We start from the raw sequence: 19,063 nt of genomic DNA, 5'->3' as shown, positions 1-19,063 counted from the left end.
ATGTAAAAAGTTTGGGCACACCTCTAAGTATTGTTACCTGAACTCGTCACAGAATAACCAGCAGTATAATAATCCGAATTCCGGTGGTCAAAACGGAAATGGTAACAGAAACGGAAGGGGTAGAGGTCGAGGTAATGGCAGAAATTCACGTTCGTCTAATTACCATCGTAATAATAACTGCCAATCGAATTGTCAACCTAACGGAAGAGCCTATCATTCGTGTTGTGCTGGTAATCACATTAATATGCATACGAACTCGCATCAGCAGTATCAGCAGTGTAATGCTAATAACTACTTGTCATGTAGCGGTAGCGGTGCTGAATATAACTCTCCGGCGTTTTCGTTTCTGGTAACCAACACAGATGGCGTTAGTAGTGTTAAACCTGCGGATGGTTCTCCAGCTGTTACCTTTTTATTCGACAGTGGTGCAAACAAACACTACATCAACGATGATAAGCTATTCTCGAAGTGCATCGAATTGAAAGAACCCATTATGGTCGAAATTGCGGACAAAAATTCAACACTGAAAGTTACGAAGATTGGTACAGTCATTGTGTTATCGAATGCTGGTCAACGTATTGAATTGAAGAATGTGTTTTACTCACCTTATCTCACAACCAACCTGTTATCAATGCGTCGTTTCGAAATTGGTGGCTGTAAAGTGGTATTATTTCGAAACGAAGTGAACATCTATGCACTTCAAGATAATGTCTGGATTCCTATTGTGAGTGGCGTTGCTTTTTCCAACGACATGTACGGTACCACTCTCACTGTTATCAAGAATCAAAATATGGCTCATCTGATAACTGATAAAAATTTTGAATTGCTGCACAAACGTTATGGTCATCTACCCAAACCCAGTTTAGATCAGCTGTACGATGACAAAATGGTTATCGGTATGCAATCATTGACAGATGACGCGAATGACCTATGTGAATCATGTTTAAAAGGCAGACAAACACGTGAAAATTTCTCTGGTACTCGTTTTAGAGCTACTGAAAAGCTGCAGTTAATTCACACTGATGTTCAAGGTCCTATCGATCCTGCTGATTTCAATGGAAATCGTTATCTGCTCGTTTTCGTTGACGATTATTCTCACTTCACCGTCGTGTATCCAATGAAGAATAAAAGTGAAGTATCGGACCACTTCAAAGAATTCTACGCATCCGTTACAGCAAAATTCCAAAAACCCTTGCTTGGTGTACGGTGCGATAACGGTGGTGAATACATCGCCGATAGTTTCAAGAGCTTCTGTGCTGAAAAGGGTATCGACATTCAGTACACTCCTCGTTATACGCCTCAGTTGAATGGCGTTGCCGAACGCATTAATCGTTATATTATGGAGAAAACCAGAATTATGATGTTCGATGGTAATTTTCCGAAGTACCTGTGGTCAGAGATTGCTGCAACAGCTGTTTACCTGATTAATCGTTCACCTACGGTAGCTGTTCCTAAGAAGACTCCTGCTGAAGTATGGTATGGCAATAAACCTGATATTTCCCATCTACGTATGTTAGGCTGTGTATGTCATGTACAGATACCACCTCAAATTCGTTCTGGTAAGCTAGATGAATGTTCGTTCACAGGTCCTTTAGTTGGTTATGGTATAAATGGTTTTAAAGTATGGTATGAAAAAGGAAAAAGGGTAGTGTATTCTCGCGATGTTAGATTTGATGAAAATTTGATGTATTTTTCGAAAAATTCGCATACTGGCGATGTTTCTGTCTCTATTCAACCATCTGTACCAGTAGACCTGAATAATATTGATAATGTTATCATAAACGATGCGGAGGCATATTATGCTTTATCTTCAGCTATTGGTACTCCTATTACTTACAACGAAGCTCTGAATTCTTGTGATCGTGAGGATTGGTCAAGGGCAGTGAGTGAAGAACTGAAAGCCATGGAAGAGTTGGGAGTTTGGTCAGTGGTTGAGTCAGCGGATGAGTGTAATGTGATAGATACAACTTGGACTTTTAAGAAGAAATCTACTGGTTTTAGAGCTAGATTAGTTGCTAAAGGTTTTCAGCAGATTGAAGGTGTTGATTATTTTGAGATTTATTCTCCTGTTGCTAAAATGTCAACTCTTCGTTTAATGTTATCGTTTGCTGTTGTTCAAGGTCTAATCATCCACCATATGGACGTTATCACCGCCTTCCTTAATAGCCCTTTGAAAGAAACCATTCTGATTCGTATACCTAAAGGTCATCGTCTGTATGGAACTAATAAGTTGCTGTTGTTGCATAAGGCTATTTATGGATTGAAACAAGCAGCTCACGAATGGAACGAGCTTCTCAAGGAAATTCTTATTTCACTTGGTTTCACTCAATCGGAAGCGGACGAGTGTTTGTTTATGTTACTTGAATTGGAAATTTATATCTTGATATACGTTGATGACTTACTTGTGTTTGGTAAAGATTTGAGAACTGTTGAGAGGATCAAGGCTGAGATTGCTAGACGTTTTAAAGTTAGAGATCTTGGAGAAGTGAAAAGTTTTCTGAATATTAATGTGATGTATGATGTTAATCAGAGAGTGTTGAAAATTAATCAGAAAGAGTTGATCGTTGAAATTCTCAAGAGATTTGGTATGGAAAACTGCGATCCTATTAGCACACCCATGGAGAAAAGTCTCAATCTAGCATTCACTGGAGAACTTACGAAGAAGCCTTATAAAAGTCTGTTAGGTTCGTTGATGTATCTCATGGTTGCTACCAGACCTGACCTTTGTTACTGTATTTCTCGTTTTTCTGTTTACCAAGACAAAGCTACAGATACTCATTATGAGTACTTGCTCCGTGTACTTCGTTATTTAAAGGCTACTACGAACAAATGTTTAGTTTATACCGATATTAATGTAGATCAGGCTATAGTTGGTTTCTCGGATGCCGATCATGCTAATAGTGCCGATCGTAGATCGATTTCTGGTAATTTAATTAAAATATTCGGTAATGTGGTCCATTGGACTAGTAGAAAACAGCCTACTGTTACGTTGAGCTCTACGGAAGCTGAATATGTATCTTTGTGTTCCGTAATCACGGAAGTTCTTTGGTTCAACAAATTACTCAAGTCAATAAACGTTTCTGTGAAATTACCTATTACTATTTATGTGGATAATCTTAGCTGTGTTAATTTAGTTAGAAACTATCGTAATAGTAATAGAATCAAACACCTCGATGTGAAATACCAGTTTATTTGTGAAAATGTCCGAAATAATACCTTACGATTAAATCATGTATATTCGATCGATCAACAAGCGGATGGGCTAACGAAAGCTCTCGAACCACCTAAATTTGGTTCATTTTTAGATTATTTGCGATTGGTGTAATGTGTCGTATAATTTTATACCATGCTATTCAGTATTTTATTCATTGTTGTTGATCATATGTGTTATTATTTTATCGTTGTTATTTTATTATTTTATTCGTTTATCGAAATGTGTTCGCATTTATTTTAATTATTTATTGGTGTATTTTAATCGCATTGTTTTTATTCAAATATTTTAAATTGTAATAATTGTTGGCATCTCCGATTGTAGGGGGTGTGTTGAAATAGTTCAATCGTTCGATAACGAATCGTTTACTCGTTATCGTTATCTCCAATAACGTTATCTCGTTACTTTTCATGTAACATCATTTGACTAGCTAAATATACGTTATACAATGTTTGTACTGAGTGTACATGCTTATTTGCGTTCATAATTCAACATCATTGATCCGGATCATCTTTTTGTGATCCGTGATCCGTGATCCGGATCATTTTTTCAGGCAAGATCCGTGATCCGTGATCCGGATCCTTTTTTTATACCATGATCCGTGATTCGTGATCCGTTGAATTTGCCATTTACGGATCACCTATCACGGATCATTTTTTTGATGATTTTTGGAGAAAAAGTGTGCTTCTTTAGCAATTTTTCTGAAAAGAAATGTGATTTTTTGTCATTTTTTCTCAAAACAGCAAAACTTTTGGTCAATTTTGGAAAAAAGTGGTATATTTTGGGATTTTTTACTGCTTAATGACAAATTTTGGCCGTTTTTCTAGAAAACAAACATTTTAAAATGATCCGCAGAAATTTGATCCGTGATCCGTGATCCGGATCACTTTTTTGAGCATGATTCGTGATCCGTGATCCGGATCATTTTTTACTTGGTGATCCGTGATCCGTGATCCGGATCATTTTTTACAGCTACGATCCGTGATCCGTGATCCGGATCAATTTTTGAAAAACCGTGGCAACCTATAAGAAAATAAGTAAACCATACAGCTCGGCTGTCATAAAACGAATATATTGTAATAAGAAATGATCGACTACAATCGGACATGTTTCATAGAAATCGATATAAGTAACTATCGATATAATAATCGATTAATATCAGTATGTGTGACGACATCGATAATCGCTCCTTCTAATACTCCCTCCTCGGCACACATAATGATGATGAAAAATAAAGTATAAAACTATCAGCTGCTCGTATCCGGTCAAAACTTTTTTCAATATATATTCGTGGAATTGGAATCGTATCAAAACAACGTTAATCCCAATGGCCTGAAACAATTAAACATGATTTAGATACAAGTTAAAAATAAGATTAAAAATGCAGACTATCTAATATCTTTATCTTTATTAATTTTAATTAATCAGTTCTTTTACTAAGAACTGTCGGAACGAAGCAAACTTCTGATCTGGAAGCGCTTTTGTAAAGATATCGGCGATTTGATCGTTGGTATTTCGCCATTCAATTTTTAATCTTTTATTTTTAATCTCTAGTCTGACATAGTGATAGCATAATTTCACTATGTGTTTAAAACTCTGTGAGTCATCATTTTTTGCAAGCCGTATTGCAGACAAGTTATCTTCGTATAAGACTGGAATAATTTCTAATCTTATCATACGTTTGCATATCTCGTTCAAATAAACAATTTCGCGACAGGCTAGACTCATAGCAATAAATTCTGCTTCGGCAGATGAAAGAGCAACATGATTAGCTCTTTTTGTCCGCCAACTGATGAGATCACCAAATACCTTGATTGCATAGCCACTGGTTGATCTACCTTCATTATCGTTAGTGCCTAAAGAAGCATCGGCATAACATTCTATTTCATTATTTTCTTTAAATTTTCCAGTATAACTGAGCCCAAAATTTCTAGTTCCTTTAATATACCTAAATACATGTTTCACCCTAGTCCAATCATCATCATTATAATTGCTCTGCTTACGACTCAATGTATTTACTGCATACATTAAATCAGGTCTTGTACCATTTGCCAAATAAAGAAGACTACCTATAGCCTCACGATAAGGTATAGGTATTTCAATAAATTCACTTTGAGCAATTTTTTCGTTTTTGCTCTTTTTTTCAGCTTCATTTGTTCTCATTGGAATTTTGGTAGGTTTACATTCGCTCATATTAAACCTGTGTAAAATTGTGTCAATATAATGAGATTGACTTAAATTTAAAATTTTATTTTTCCTATCTCTTTTAATATCAATACCTAGAAACCTCTTTGGTTCCCCTAGATCTTTCATTTCAAATTCAGTATTTAATTGTCTTTTCGTTTCTAAGATTTTATCCTTACAGTTCCCTATGATCAAAATGTCATCTACATAAAGTAATAAAATGACAAATTTGTCCTTTTTTCTCCAGATAAAAAGACATGACTGAAATGGGTATACAGTAAATCCCATTTTAAGCATAAAATTCCTAAATCTTTCATACCGCCTACGAGGACTTACTTTCAAACCATATAATGCCTTTTTTAACTTACAAACTTTAACCTTACGAGTTTGATCATCACATTTAACCCCTTCAGGTATTTCCATATAAATATTCTTTTCAAGAGTTCCGTTCAAAAACGCTGTTTTTACATCCATTTGCTCAAGATCAAGGTCAAATTTATTAGCTAGGCATAATAGAAGTCTAACATCACTAATTCGTGAAACTGGTGAATAAGTTTCAGTTAAATCATATTTATTTTTATCAGCATAACCTAAAGCTACTAATCTACTTTTAAATATTTTTCCCCCATCAGATTCTCTTTTAATCCTATTTACCCACCTAGATTTTATTATTTTAGTTCCTTTTGGTAGGCTGTTCCTATCTACCAAATCCCAAGTTTCATTTTTCTCAAGTGATTTCAGTTCACTCTCAATTGCAATTTTCCATTTTTCTTTGTCAGAACTATTCATAGCCTCAAGATAAGTTTCTGGCTCAATTTCATCGGATGCATCACTCAAATGCATTGCATAATTTTGTTCAATTTCCTCACACTTCAAAGTAAATTCATCTTCGTCATCACAGCTTTCAGAAATTGCATTTTTGAGACAGTCTATGGTTTCTTTTGAGGTTGGATCAACGCGGACTGAGTTGAGATCTTGAGTGGATGATGGAGTAGTTAGCTCCACAGAGGAATGTATGATCTCAGCTCCATTTCTCCCTCCTGCGCGTTCGTTCCAACTAATTTCCCTCAACGATCCAGTTTGTGAAGCAGTTTGCATTTTTAGTTTGAAATTTTCATCAATAAAATCACCATATACTCGCGATTCAATACATTCAATGTGTTTAGTTTTAATTATTTCATTCGTTTGAGGAATAAAAACAGAATAACCTGTGTCATTACAGCCAATTAAAAAACCTACTTTACCTCGTTCCTGAAACTTTGGTTTATTTTTGTTGGCTAGATCAAGAGCAACAGTTAGGCAACCAAAACGACGTACATATTTCAGGTTTGGTTTTCTATTATAAATAAGTTCATATGGAGTTTTGAATTTTGTTGAGACTTTAGGGGTCCGATTATAAATATGTATCATGTAGGTAAGTGCATAGTTCCAGAACAAAGTTGGCATTTTTGCACTGAATAATAAAGCTCTTACTTTCTCTTGAATTTCCCTATTCAGACGTTCAGCAGTTGAATTATGTTCAGGAGTGTAAGTATTTACTCTATCAGGTTCAATTTTTTCTTCCCCTAAAGTTCGTTTCATCATAGGAGTGAGGTATTCAGTACCATTATCAATTCTTAAGCCTGGGACAGACGATCCAATATATTTGACAAACCAGGTTTGTCAAATTGACATCGTTGATAAAATTTATCAACATATAATCAACATATATTTGGTTGCATCAGTTGCATGGAAAGTCAAATATATTAGATCATGTAAACGCTCTGATAATCTAAGTTTTTTTTTCCAAATTTTCAACGTTTTGTTGATCGATGACACCAATTCTGAAAATAGAAATTATTTATATTTTCAGAATTGTTGTCATCGATCAACAAAACTTTGAAAATTTGGAAAAAAAAACTTAGATTATCAGAGCGTTTACATGATCTAATATATTTGACTTTCCATGCAACCAAATATATGTTGATAAATTTTATCAATTTGACAAACCTGGTTTGTCAAATATATTGGATCGTCTGTCCCAGGCTTTAACATACCAATTTTTACGCCTACTCCTAAAATACTTCTCATAGATCTTAAAAATTGATTGAAGGCAAAATGAACTGTAGTTTTATCAATCAACGAGTATGCACAAGCAAATCTAGAAAAATCATCAATGAATGTGACAATATACCTTGAGTTTGAACCATAGGCAGTAGGGTTGATCGGACCCATAAGATCTGAATGTACCAGGGTCAATGGCACAGACCTCCTTAACCTTGTCGTTTTGCAAGGTGATTTTGTTAATTTTGCTCGTTTACATTCCAGACAATCAGAAATTTCATCCACGAATTTCACGTTTTTCAAACATGGAATTACCTTAGATGCAATTTCCAAGTAAGTTTTTGAAGCATGATTTAATCGGAGATGCCAAAGTAAACCTACCCTACTTTTCAAACTAATAATTTGTTTTTGATCTAGATCATACAAATCTTTTAAATTCATTTCACATTAATTTTCAAGATAATGTCTAAGTGTACTATTACAGTCAATATTATTAAAATTTACATTCTCAATAATTTCTTCTTTTTCAAAATTTTGATTTTCAATTTGGGGTGTTTCATTTTTTTCTGGGTCATTTTGGGTAATTATTTCATCATTTTTAACATTTTTAGAGGGTTCTTTCGTGGGAGATTTATTATAAGAATGTTCCGAACCGGAAGGTTGATCTCTCCCTCCTAATCTGATCTTTTTAGCTATTTTATCACCTTGATCTAAAATTGGTCTTTTTCTATAATAGGAATGATCAGAATTGCTCCCTCCCTTTCCATTAGTGAGAAAAATTTCATCACAATCACGATCAGTTTTGTAAATTTTGAAATCAAGATGCCAAAATTTTCCATCAAATTTTCCAGTTTTTATAATTTTTCCATTTTTATCAAAAATAATCAAGCCATTTTTATTCAAAGTAACAGACAAATCTTTTTGAACTAACTTTTTCAGAGAAAATAAATTTGCTGAGGCATTTTCAGAGAAGAAAACATTTTTCAAATTCCCTACCTTATTTGTTCCCTCATTTAGAAACGTAATATCACCTTTATATTCTATAATTACGTCAGCACACTCAGATTTATTTGCACTACCCAGTCTCTTTACATTTTCTAATCTAATTATATTACTCAATTTTGATTTATTATTAATCAGATGTTCAGTCGCGCCTGAATCGGCAATAAATCTAACCATATCATTATTAATTTGATCAAAAATTAAAATCTTACTTTCAACATCCGGTTCCTTCTCTTGATCATCAACGTAGAAAAGGTAGTACTCCTCTTCTCCAACATTTACAGTTTCAGCTCCTACCAGATTCGCTTGACCCTTGACTTCGGATTTCTTTTTCAAAATTGGCCGCAGTTTTGGGTTTTTGGGTGGAGGTGGTGCACTTTTGGAGTTGACAGTGACAGCTCTCTTATTTTTGTGAGGGCACGAGACGCTAATATGATCGGTTAGCCTAAAGCAGTTGTAACACCATTTCTTTTCACCATTTTTACAGTTGTGACGTTGGTGACCCCTCATTCCGCAATTGGTGCACAGACAGTTCGAGTTCTGATTCGAATTAGGAGATGCTCGATTTTTCGCATTTTGGTCACTTTTGGTCCAGTGAAACCTGTCGTTCTTCATCTTTCCCCCACCAGCCCCCTGCTGTCGTTGCGAAAACGCAAAAGCTGCATCGGAGTGCGTTTCCTTCTCCTTCAGAGTGTTATTTTGTTGCTCATCGCTCAAAAAATACGTTTTCATCTCAAGAAAAGTCATACCTTTACCATCATTCAACATTTGTTTGGCAGCCTCTCTAGTCTGGAGATGTTGGCTGCTGGTACCGATCGCTAACATTAAAATCCTTTTCTTTTCAATATCAGTAACAGTCTCCTTCTCAGTAGTTGCAGAACCAGGAGTATTGACCACAGCATCGTCTATCTGTTTAACCAAATTCTCAAACCTAACCATGAATTCCGGAGCAGTCTCCTCACCAACCCTATACTTGATCGAGTATAACTGTTCCCATAAGGTGGTTGTAGTCAACACACCTTTTGGGGCCCTATTAGAATCAAGTTTTTGAAGCGCAGCTTCGACAGTATTTTCTCCTTGAATCATTCGATGATGAGTTTCGTCCAGACGATCAATCAAAGCACGAAGAGCCGCAGCTTCATCGGCTTCTCTCTCATCCTTCGTTTTCTTTTGTTTTATTAGTTTGTCAAGCAAATATTGCGCTCCTTGCGCCTTCAATTCAAAAAGAAAACGTGATTTCCAAAGATCATAGTTAGTATTTTTGGTCAAGACACTACCAGAAGTTGGAGTATTAAATTTTAAAAAGGATCTTGTATGACGATCGCGATTTTCAGTAGAGGAAGGCATATTTTTTAAATTGTCTTTCATGGATTCGAATTCTGCCTTAATTGAAGCAAGTTCATCTCGGAAGTCAGTTAAGATGGTAAAGACAAGTTCGTTCGATAGTGGAGGTGAATCCTCAGTACCTAATAAAATAAAATCAAACATTGTGTTACTTTTATTATTTTTTTTTAAAATTTTAATTCAATTTTATTCTCTTCTATTTTAGAAAAAAAATCAACTGAGAAATTTTTCATCAAAAAAATAGCTGCTCACTCGAAATTTTGTTCAAAAAATTCAGCTGATCACTTGAATTTGTTCAAAAAAAATTCGTTCACGTAAGAAAAAAACAGATTTTGTTCTAAAAAAATTCAAAAAAAATTCAGTTTATCAAACTTTATTCCAATAAGGAAAAAAAATCACGAAAATGTCAAAAAAGTCTAAAAAGAGAGTTCAATTTTTAAAAAAATTAATAATCCACATTCAGATGATCAGAATATACAATTTACGTGAGTATAAAAATTCTCTTCAGTTTCAATATTCAATTTCAGTGAAGGGTCTCGCTAAAAAATACCTATCAACTGAAATTGTCACTCAAATTTAATAATAATTAATCAACTTCAAATTTCTCAAAAAAAATTTTTCAAAAAATAAATTCTGGTGCACGTCACCCAGGGGTATTAGGAATTTAAACAAAATTAAATTGTTCGAGATCCGAATATTCATATAAATTCAATAAATTCTAAAAAATATTGATCATTAGGTACCAATTATTATAATTATTACAGACCATTCTGAACATTGTTCCGGCTCGTTTCCCCATTTAATGGCTGTGATTGTTCACCAGATTGATCTCCTTGTTCTCCGCCTTGATCATTAGAACCGTTAATCTGATCTCGTTCCATTTTAATATAAAAAATCGGTCACACGATCAAAAAATTCGAAAAATTAATTTTTATTAAAAAAATTAAAAAGTTGAATATTCAATTCGATCAAAATCGATTTTAGTGCACTTTTTTTTTCAATTTAATTTTTTCGAAAACGCGACGAATGTATATAAAATATCACGAATGGAATTAATCCTTATTAACCACGACCTCTGCTATCATATAAGAAAATAAGTAAACCATACAGCTCGGCTGTCATAAAACGAATATATTGTAATAAGAAATGATCGACTACAATCGGACATGTTTCATAGAAATCGATATAAGTAACTATCGATATAATAATCGATTAATATCAGTATGTGTGACGACATCGATAATCGCTCCTTCTAATACAACCCTGAGGAGCGTAATGAGTAAAGCGTATTTTCGTAGATCATTTGAAATTGAATTTTGCATCATCCAAATTGTTCATTCGTCCATATTTCCTTGTTTTGGAAAATTCCTCGAATTATTCCAATGAATAGAAAAATGCGTCAAACTTGTCATCCTTTCCTTTCGTCCATTCCAAGTATTTCATTTGAGTCCTGCATTTTGTTAGTAATTGGCGTGGTACTTTCTGTTGTTTTTTAAACGTGCTTCTTGTACATTTAATTTATTATTCACGTGTGTTACTTCGCTTTTGTTTCTAAGTTAAATTTCATCGATAATTTCCAAAATGGTAAGTTTTATTTTTCATGCTTTTTCACTGCGTAAGAACGTATGCCATTGTTTTTATTCTTACGCTTTAATTTCCTTTGATGTCTCAGGATGTCTACCTCATGATTCAACGTAAAAAGCTCACCATCTTCACCGATGCTAAAGACAATACCGATATTCAAGAAGTGAAGAAAATAATCGAAGGTAATCGTCGTTGTGTTTCGACCAAAATGCATGTTGCAACATAGGCCTGATTTTACCTAATTACATGTTATTTTTATATAGGTATCATTAAGGTGGCGCCGGAGAATCAGATGCTTTTCACTAAAGATCACGAAACCATGGAAGACGAAAAAACGTTGTCTGATTACGGCTATAACACTAACTTAGCTCGTGCCCAGTCGCCTGGTTTTATCGGACTGGCCATAAAGTAATATAAATTTCTTGATATTTGTTACGTTAATGTAATTAGTGTGATTGTAATCGAATACTGTGTTTCATTAGGCAAGAGAGTGGTGAATTTGAGACCCTCGATCTGGAACCTTACTCTACTCCACCGGATTTGCCATACGTCATGAAGAATAACGCCGAATGTGCCGAAAGTACTTGAGTACTGGTGTTTATTTCTCTGCTACACTGGAGATCTTTAATCATTAATAAGTTTTCGTTTATTCTACGCGTGTAAATATGTTGTTTGATCATTACTTTTTTTACTTCTTAGGTTTCTTGTGATTTAATTCTACCTACATATATATTCCTACGTATTTACATTTTTAATAAAATCATTTATTATTTCGAATTGTTCTGTGTTCCTTCGTGGTGCTGTGTTAAGTGATACGGTTAGTTTTAATCGATTATTTCTACGGGATCTTTGATTGTAGGTAGATTTAGAGTCGAATTTAATGTATTTAAAACGCAGACTGATTATAAATTTATTGCTTGTAGAGTAGTCGATATCACATCCACGTGTAGCAAAGTTCGCTATAGTTAAGTACCATTTGAGAATTTTTGAATAAAGTTTCTGTATACGGTAATGGCTGTTTTATCACAAGGTATTAGATGAGCTTTTTTATGAACGTAAATTTCGTGTATTGTGGGATTAAAGCATTTGGCCAATTCTTCACTTTATCCTGTAGCAAAATGTGTTGATAAATTCACGTAAATAAGTTTCCAAACGATTTTTTTAAGATCAAAACTCAGTCGTACCTTTGTCAACCAAAGTATCAGCTTCACCCATAACATGTAGCGATGGTATATTGATTATATTTTCGTCAAATTTCAAATGACTCTTGATGTATGATTTCAATCCAGGTATGCCAATTCTCTAAAGAGTATACATGTGATCGCTTATTTCACCGAAGAGATGACTGAGAAACAGATTGAATTTGCTCTACAGAATAATCAAGCATTGCATTGGCTTGCTATAGTATCTCTAATTTAGCTGCAGCTTCGAAACAAGGCGATAAATACGGCGTAGTTCAGCAAGATCTTTCCAATATCATCACATCACTTGCCTTTTGCAGTTGAACTTGGCTTTGAATAAATTACGAACTCGAATTAAATAATCAGATTTTTGAATTCCAAATTTTATTATCAAAACTTAAAAAAACACGGATTGTAAAGTAAAGAAATACAATTATGCGATACTGCCAGCGGATGCGATTGATGGCGTCGGCGAGTACAGAAGAATTTGAATTTGAAATACTTCATCGCTTTCTCAAGTATACCAGCCTTGGGTAGGATACTTGATGAAATTGAAAACCTGAAAAATTATTTTGAAAATGTTGAAGCTTTCTCATTGGCAATAAGCTGGCAATAGACAATCTACTGAAAAAACGTGGAATTTTTTCAAACTCAATTTTACGTTACGTTTGAACTTCTAGACTTGTAAATTGATAACATTTCTTAAAAATTCTGATGATTATTCACTTCGATGAAAATCCTCAATTTTATATGTATTTTGTTCATCAGTCCAGGTAAAAGTCGTAATATTTTGACTTTCACTTGACCATGGACAGTATAAACTACTTCCATTTGAATCTATGCATTCGACTTTTCTAAAGAAATCGTCTATTGTCAGCTTATTGTCACTATAAAGGAAGCTCCATAACCCACCGTTCATTAGTATTTCAAATATTTTCCAAACAGGTGGACATTTAATCTTCAATATCGCCATACAGCCCACATTCTGGTGAAACAATGTATTTTTGGTCAACTAACACAACAAATGAAAGTATGCAAATTGCAAAATTATAGGAACTCATCCATAATTTCAATATATAAAATTAGAAACATGAATTAAAAATTTCAACCTGTATCGTTCGTCAAATCAGAAAGTGTCAAAGAGTGAGCACTTCTACGGGCCTCTAAATCCATTAATTCGGCTTTTATTTCGGCACCCCAATCGAGCCATACTTTTTCTACTTTCCTTTGTGAACGCCAGTTAACGTAAGTATGCCATATTGCATATATTAGTACGACTTTTGGTGAAGCCACGAATTTAACTGCAAAATCAATACAAAAAGATTTAAATTTCATAATTTAGCAGCCAATTGCATCATGCATATGGTGGGTATTTGACAGTAGAAATATAAAATAGGATATATATATAATTGATTCCTTACCTAATGCATTTTCATTCAATTTACTCCAAGTAGATTTCACCCAACACCTGCAACTCATCTTGAACCGCAGATAATTAGATAACTCACAACACAAAGGCTCTTTTTGATAATTAAAAATGCCAACGGCGGGAGGAGAGTGGAGATTTAGAGTCGAGTTTAATGTATTTAAAACGCAGACTGAGACTGATTATAAATTTATTGCATTTAGAGAACAAAGTTCGCTATAGTTAAGTACTATTTGAGAATTTTTGAATAAAGTTTCTGTATACGGTAATGGCTGTTTTATCACAAGGTATTAGATGAGCTTTTTTATGAACGTAAACTTCTCGTATTGTGGGATTAAAGCATTCGGCCAATTCTTCACTTTTTCCTGTAGCAAAATGTGTTCATAAATTCACGTTAAGTAATAAGTTTTCAGACGATTTTTTTGTAAATCAAACTCAGTCGTACCTTTGTCAACCAAAGTATCAGCTTCACCCATTACGTGTAGCGATGGTATATCGATTATATTTTCGTAAAATTTCGAATGACTCTTGATGTGTGATTTCAATCCAGAGACAAGCATGATGAATTGGAACCCTACGAGATAAATAGGAAAATAATGCAGTGAATTAGTAGTTGTTCTCGAAGAGATGATTAGTAAATCAGTCAATGATAGCAGGCCTACTTCTTTTTGATTTTTGTTGATCTAATGCAGCAATTATTGCGGCCATAGATCCCCCTTGAGAAAATCCTAATAATCCATGGTATGGACCATCCTTAGTATATTTATTTTCAATCGCTTCTAAACTATCTTGAAATCCAACATCGAGATCGCTTTCGCTGCGACTGTACGTACGATTTTCATTGGTAAACCACCAGCCTCGTGGATCTGAATAACAGAAAATCGGTGATTCATTATTCTATGAAATTCGTCAAAATACTGGTGCAAAGGCAGACAATCGATTCATTTTTTAGAACAATTATAGATATGAGAAGTCCACGACAGTGTTATTCATCATTTCCGATTGTACCTTTTTCGTCATCTGTACTATTTTCCACTCGATGAGGCGAATCTATGAAATGCCACTCGACTGTCTTGATAGCTTTTCTAATACCACCGGTTTTCTCCCTCAGTAGTTGGGCATTTTGTTGATATCCATGCAAACACAGAATCTGTTGAAATGAAATGTGGTTGAGTAAAATTCTTTATTCTATCAGTGATGAAGGTTTTAAATGTTGTGCCATTTATTCAAAGTTTGATATACTTAACTTTAATTTTTCTTGGGCCATGGTTGATTGACCAAAAAACGAGATGGTCACACAAAAAGCGAAGTAAAAATTCAGCAAAGGGATGGGGATGGACACATATTTGAATGTTTGAAGTATAGCATATTCAAATTTCATACAATTTTCAAGCTTCGATAATCAATTATCAATTAATCAAATTTTAATTTGATTCCCATATCAGCTGAAATCAGGACAGCTGATCAAATTTTCGAAAAAAAAACAAAAAATTTCAGCAACGTTGCAACTGCACCGTTGTCAAATTGCAACAATGTCGGTATCAGTTACCACGGTTCGAAGTCAAAAAAATAATTTCTTTTGCGAATGCGCGGAATGCAAAATCAAATTTTGCGTCAATTTTTTCAATTTTTACAATATTTGTGTAGTTCTCATCGAATTATTGTGTTAAATTCTGCAAAAATATGTTCGCTATTGCTTCAGGAGTTCAATCGTCAACTTTAAAATGACGCCGTATTCGCTCCAGAAAGCTGCTTCAATCAACTAACAGTCAAACATCGTACAGCTGCCTACTATCAAGAATTCGCCGGGCATTGGAAACTTGATCGAGCCGATGGCAAATGTACACTTCGGTTTCAAAGAAATCCTGCTGAAACGTCTATCATGGATCATCCTGTGGCAAATCTTCATTCAATCATTCATCCTGCAGTTCGTAGCATCTGTAAATTTCAGCGAAGATCCGTTGTTTTGGATGATAACATGGGTGACGAACGTATTCAAGCCGCGGTTTTTCGTCATTTTCTTATTTCAACTTTTCCTGTCGGCTGTTTGCATCGTGACCAAAAGCACCCAGTATCTGCGAGTCAAGCAGTGCGATAACGTCTCCAGATTTCGATTCATATGCAGTAAACTTTCTCCTTATCATTTTATATGGCTGCTTGTATATTTCTTACAAGGTATTTTATCAGCTATCGTATTTTTCATCGCATTGAAGCATTATTTCGTCGATCCGTTGAACAACGAAATACAACCCGAAGACAATATCACCGAAACCATCATCATTCTGCTGAACGATGCTATTTGGATGAATCTCGTGTTCTTTTTCAAAGATTTTATTTACCATAAAAGTTTCAAGTACTTTTCGTTAGTACAGCAAAATCATTGCGTATCGATGCCTACTATTTTCCTAGTTGCTAAGAAAGCTTCGATTAAATCGTTTTATTATAGTTTTCTATTCGTAGTGTTTTATCTGATAACCGGCCATTCGTTTTGTTCGTTTATTTGTTTATCATTTTCGGTCAAGTGTAATATTTCGTATTCGATCATCTTCAATCCATTCGTGTTTTATTGTTTATGGCTTTTAAACGCGTTCATTTTCTTCAATAATCTAATTTTAAAGTTACTTTTTAATATTTATCTGACGGCTAAAATCGATTTCCCTATCATTAGCAGCGCCGGAACCAAACAACACGATGTGTTCACTCTGAAAGACGCCATATCTACCGATAATATCCCTCTAATTCAATACATGGGATACTACGATCTCAACGTCATATCGCAATTCGACTCTTCCAGAAGGAAAGAAATATTTTCTCTCAGTTATCCCGGCGGACATCCGTACACTTGGAGAGAGATTTCTCAAGAAGTGCTCAAGCTTATAACCGATACCATTAATCGATTGGAAAAGATAACCAGTTCTAATAAATCAAACATTTCTCCGGATAACTCGAAACCTACTATAGAGAAATATTACTCGAAGATGCGTCCTTTATCGATGACTCACTATATCGATGAGAAAAGCTCGAATGTTAATAAACAGCGTAAAGATACTTTATTCTCGAAAATCGCCAATTCTCTGAAGAGTATTCGTGTGATCGCTTATTTCGCCGAAGAAATGACTGAGAAACAGATCGAATTTGCTCTACAGAACAATCAAGCGTTGGCATTGGCTTGCTATAGTATCTCTAATTTAGCTGCAGCTTCGAAACAAGACGATAAATACGGTGTAGTTCAGCAAGATCTTTCCAATATCATCACTTGCCTTTTGCAGTTGAACTTGGCTTTGAATAAATTAGTCGTAGTGATCAATAAGAAACCAAATTCTTCCATTTTACAAATCAAGAAGTTCCTCGCGTCCGTTGTAAAAAGTAGTTTGTATAAATTGTCCAATAATTTCGGATCGTATACTAGAGATTTAAATTTATCAGCCGAAGATGAAAAATTGTTTTCTAGTTTCGTATCTTTCAAAAATTAAATTTTATAGAAGTTGTAATATTTTTAGTTCTACGTGTAATCAATTTGCTCAAGTCGTTTATTCATTTTATTTACTAGGTTTGTTATTTTTCTTTTGTACTTTTGTTGTGTAGATAGATCTATTATAATTATTTTTCGTCACTTAATGAGCTTAGTTTTAATTTAGCGTAATTTTTCATTTAGATGATGTGCTGTTTCTTTGTTACACGAACTCGAATTCAATAAACAAATTTACGAGTTTCAAATTTTATTTTCAAAACTTAAAAAAACACGGGTTGTAAAATAAAGAAATACAATCAAGCGATACTGCTAGCGTTAGATGCGATTCTAGGCCATAAATCTGCGCATTCTTTAGCCACTGGTCCAGTAATGGCACTGCCTGTAGTAAATAAACGGAAAAGAATTAGTATTCTGTCAGCGACCGATTACGAAATATTATGATATGTGAAGAAGTTCAAATTACCTTTCATTTCGCCTTTATTGTTGACTATTACACCAGCGTTATCTTCGAAGTAAATGAATACACCGTCCTTCCTGCGGAAAGGCTTTCGTTGACGGATGACTACGGCGGGCATTACTGTAAGAAATCGAATATAAATGTAAATAACGATCTACGAAATAGTCGTACGATGTTTCAACGTAGGTGAGACGAATTTACCTTTTTTACGGAGTTCGGGTTTACCCTTTTTGACAGTGGCTACAAACATATCACCACAACCAGCGGCTGGTAATCTATTCAAACGTCCTTTAACGCCATGAACAGCAATAACGAACAAGTTCTTGGCTCCGGTGTTATCAGCACAGTTGATGACTGCTCCTACAGGTAAACCAAGAGAGATCCTGAATTTGGCTCCTGCGGAACCACCACGTCCTGAAAGAGAACATGAATATAAATTAGTAAAGTGTTTCGAGCTTCGTGATACGATTTGATAACTTCAAAAAAGCAGATGTGAGGAGTGTTTGATGTAGGAGTCGTGTGATGATAATTACAGGGATGATTTGGAGATGGATTTAAACTGTACGGTGCGAGGAATCACTGAGAATGATTAACGATACATTAAATTATTGAAAACTTACCTCGCTTCGACATGGTAGCTTAATTTACACCCAAAATTTAAGTTTTAATTGCTGAAATTATAAACTGCACGTATTCATTCGAGGATTTGGAAATGCTGGCTTTCGGTTTGAAGATTTTTTGAGCTTTTTGAAGTAGTGAAAACTCATCGGTGAAAAACACGATGTTGAAGAAAATGTTTGGTAATTTACGGTTTTTTACCGAGATTTTACGCGATTTTTACTTTTTTGATAAATTTTTGAATTTATAGAAATATTTTTGAAAAATAATTTCAGAATCAGGAATTCAGGATGGAGATTTCTGAATTCTGATCAGATGCGAGCATTGCGAAGTAAAAAGTGATGATGACGATGTTTTTTATTTTTTTTCAGCCATGAATTTCATTTCATTTCAGGAACAAAAAGAACGAAGAACGAAGAACAAAATTCCTTGTTCTTTCATCCCTGCTCCGTACTCAATTTTTTTTTATAAAACGTAATTTTACTTTATAACTAAAAAAGATCGAAAAACTGAAAAAGTAATCAATCAACTAAAAAGTTAA

The 19,063-nt window shown here is 34.4% G+C and overlaps 5 protein-coding genes across 5 annotated transcripts; 2 read left to right on the top strand and 3 right to left on the bottom strand.

Moving 5' to 3' along the window:
- Window positions 1-4,262: 4,262 nt before the first annotated feature.
- Window positions 4,263-11,039, bottom strand: LOC135846185 (uncharacterized). Its single transcript, XM_065365145.1, has 3 exons — window positions 10,551-11,039; window positions 8,653-9,906; window positions 4,263-4,543 (listed from the first exon to the last, which is right to left on the bottom strand). Exons 1-3 carry the CDS (start codon window positions 10,663-10,665, stop codon window positions 4,530-4,532), a joined length of 1,383 nt encoding a protein of 460 aa, XP_065221217.1. The 5' UTR covers window positions 10,666-11,039; the 3' UTR covers window positions 4,263-4,529.
- A 116-nt stretch (window positions 11,040-11,155) lies between these two features.
- Window positions 11,156-12,145, top strand: EloB (elongin B). The gene is made up of 4 exons (XM_065365159.1): window positions 11,156-11,368; window positions 11,457-11,550; window positions 11,632-11,776; window positions 11,851-12,145. The coding sequence occupies exons 1-4, from the start codon at window positions 11,366-11,368 to the stop codon at window positions 11,954-11,956; spliced, it is 348 nt and encodes a 115-aa protein (XP_065221231.1). The 5' UTR covers window positions 11,156-11,365; the 3' UTR covers window positions 11,957-12,145.
- Window positions 12,146-14,148: 2,003 nt separating this feature from the next.
- On the bottom strand, window positions 14,149-15,436 carry LOC135846194 (esterase OVCA2). Its single transcript, XM_065365156.1, has 5 exons — window positions 15,224-15,436; window positions 14,984-15,127; window positions 14,638-14,841; window positions 14,421-14,549; window positions 14,149-14,340 (listed from the first exon to the last, which is right to left on the bottom strand). The coding sequence occupies exons 1-5, from the start codon at window positions 15,354-15,356 to the stop codon at window positions 14,198-14,200; spliced, it is 753 nt and encodes a 250-aa protein (XP_065221228.1). The 5' UTR covers window positions 15,357-15,436; the 3' UTR covers window positions 14,149-14,197.
- A 108-nt stretch (window positions 15,437-15,544) lies between these two features.
- Window positions 15,545-17,692, top strand: Ndc1 (Nuclear division cycle 1). The gene has a single exon (XM_065365138.1). The coding sequence runs from the start codon at window positions 15,808-15,810 to the stop codon at window positions 17,446-17,448; it is 1,641 nt and encodes a 546-aa protein (XP_065221210.1). The 5' UTR covers window positions 15,545-15,807; the 3' UTR covers window positions 17,449-17,692.
- Window positions 17,678-18,683, bottom strand: LOC135846195 (large ribosomal subunit protein uL14). Its single transcript, XM_065365157.1, has 4 exons — window positions 18,525-18,683; window positions 18,106-18,318; window positions 17,911-18,024; window positions 17,678-17,826 (listed from the first exon to the last, which is right to left on the bottom strand). Exons 1-4 carry the CDS (start codon window positions 18,535-18,537, stop codon window positions 17,744-17,746), a joined length of 423 nt encoding a protein of 140 aa, XP_065221229.1. The 5' UTR covers window positions 18,538-18,683; the 3' UTR covers window positions 17,678-17,743.
- Between the last annotated feature and the right edge of the window lie 380 nt (window positions 18,684-19,063).

The sequence above is a fragment of the Planococcus citri genome, chromosome 5, assembly GCF_950023065.1.
Source record: "Planococcus citri chromosome 5, ihPlaCitr1.1, whole genome shotgun sequence".
NCBI lineage: Eukaryota > Metazoa > Arthropoda > Insecta > Hemiptera > Pseudococcidae > Planococcus > Planococcus citri.
Note: the sequence above shows the minus strand (reverse complement) of the source record. Positions and strands in the feature narration are given on the sequence as shown.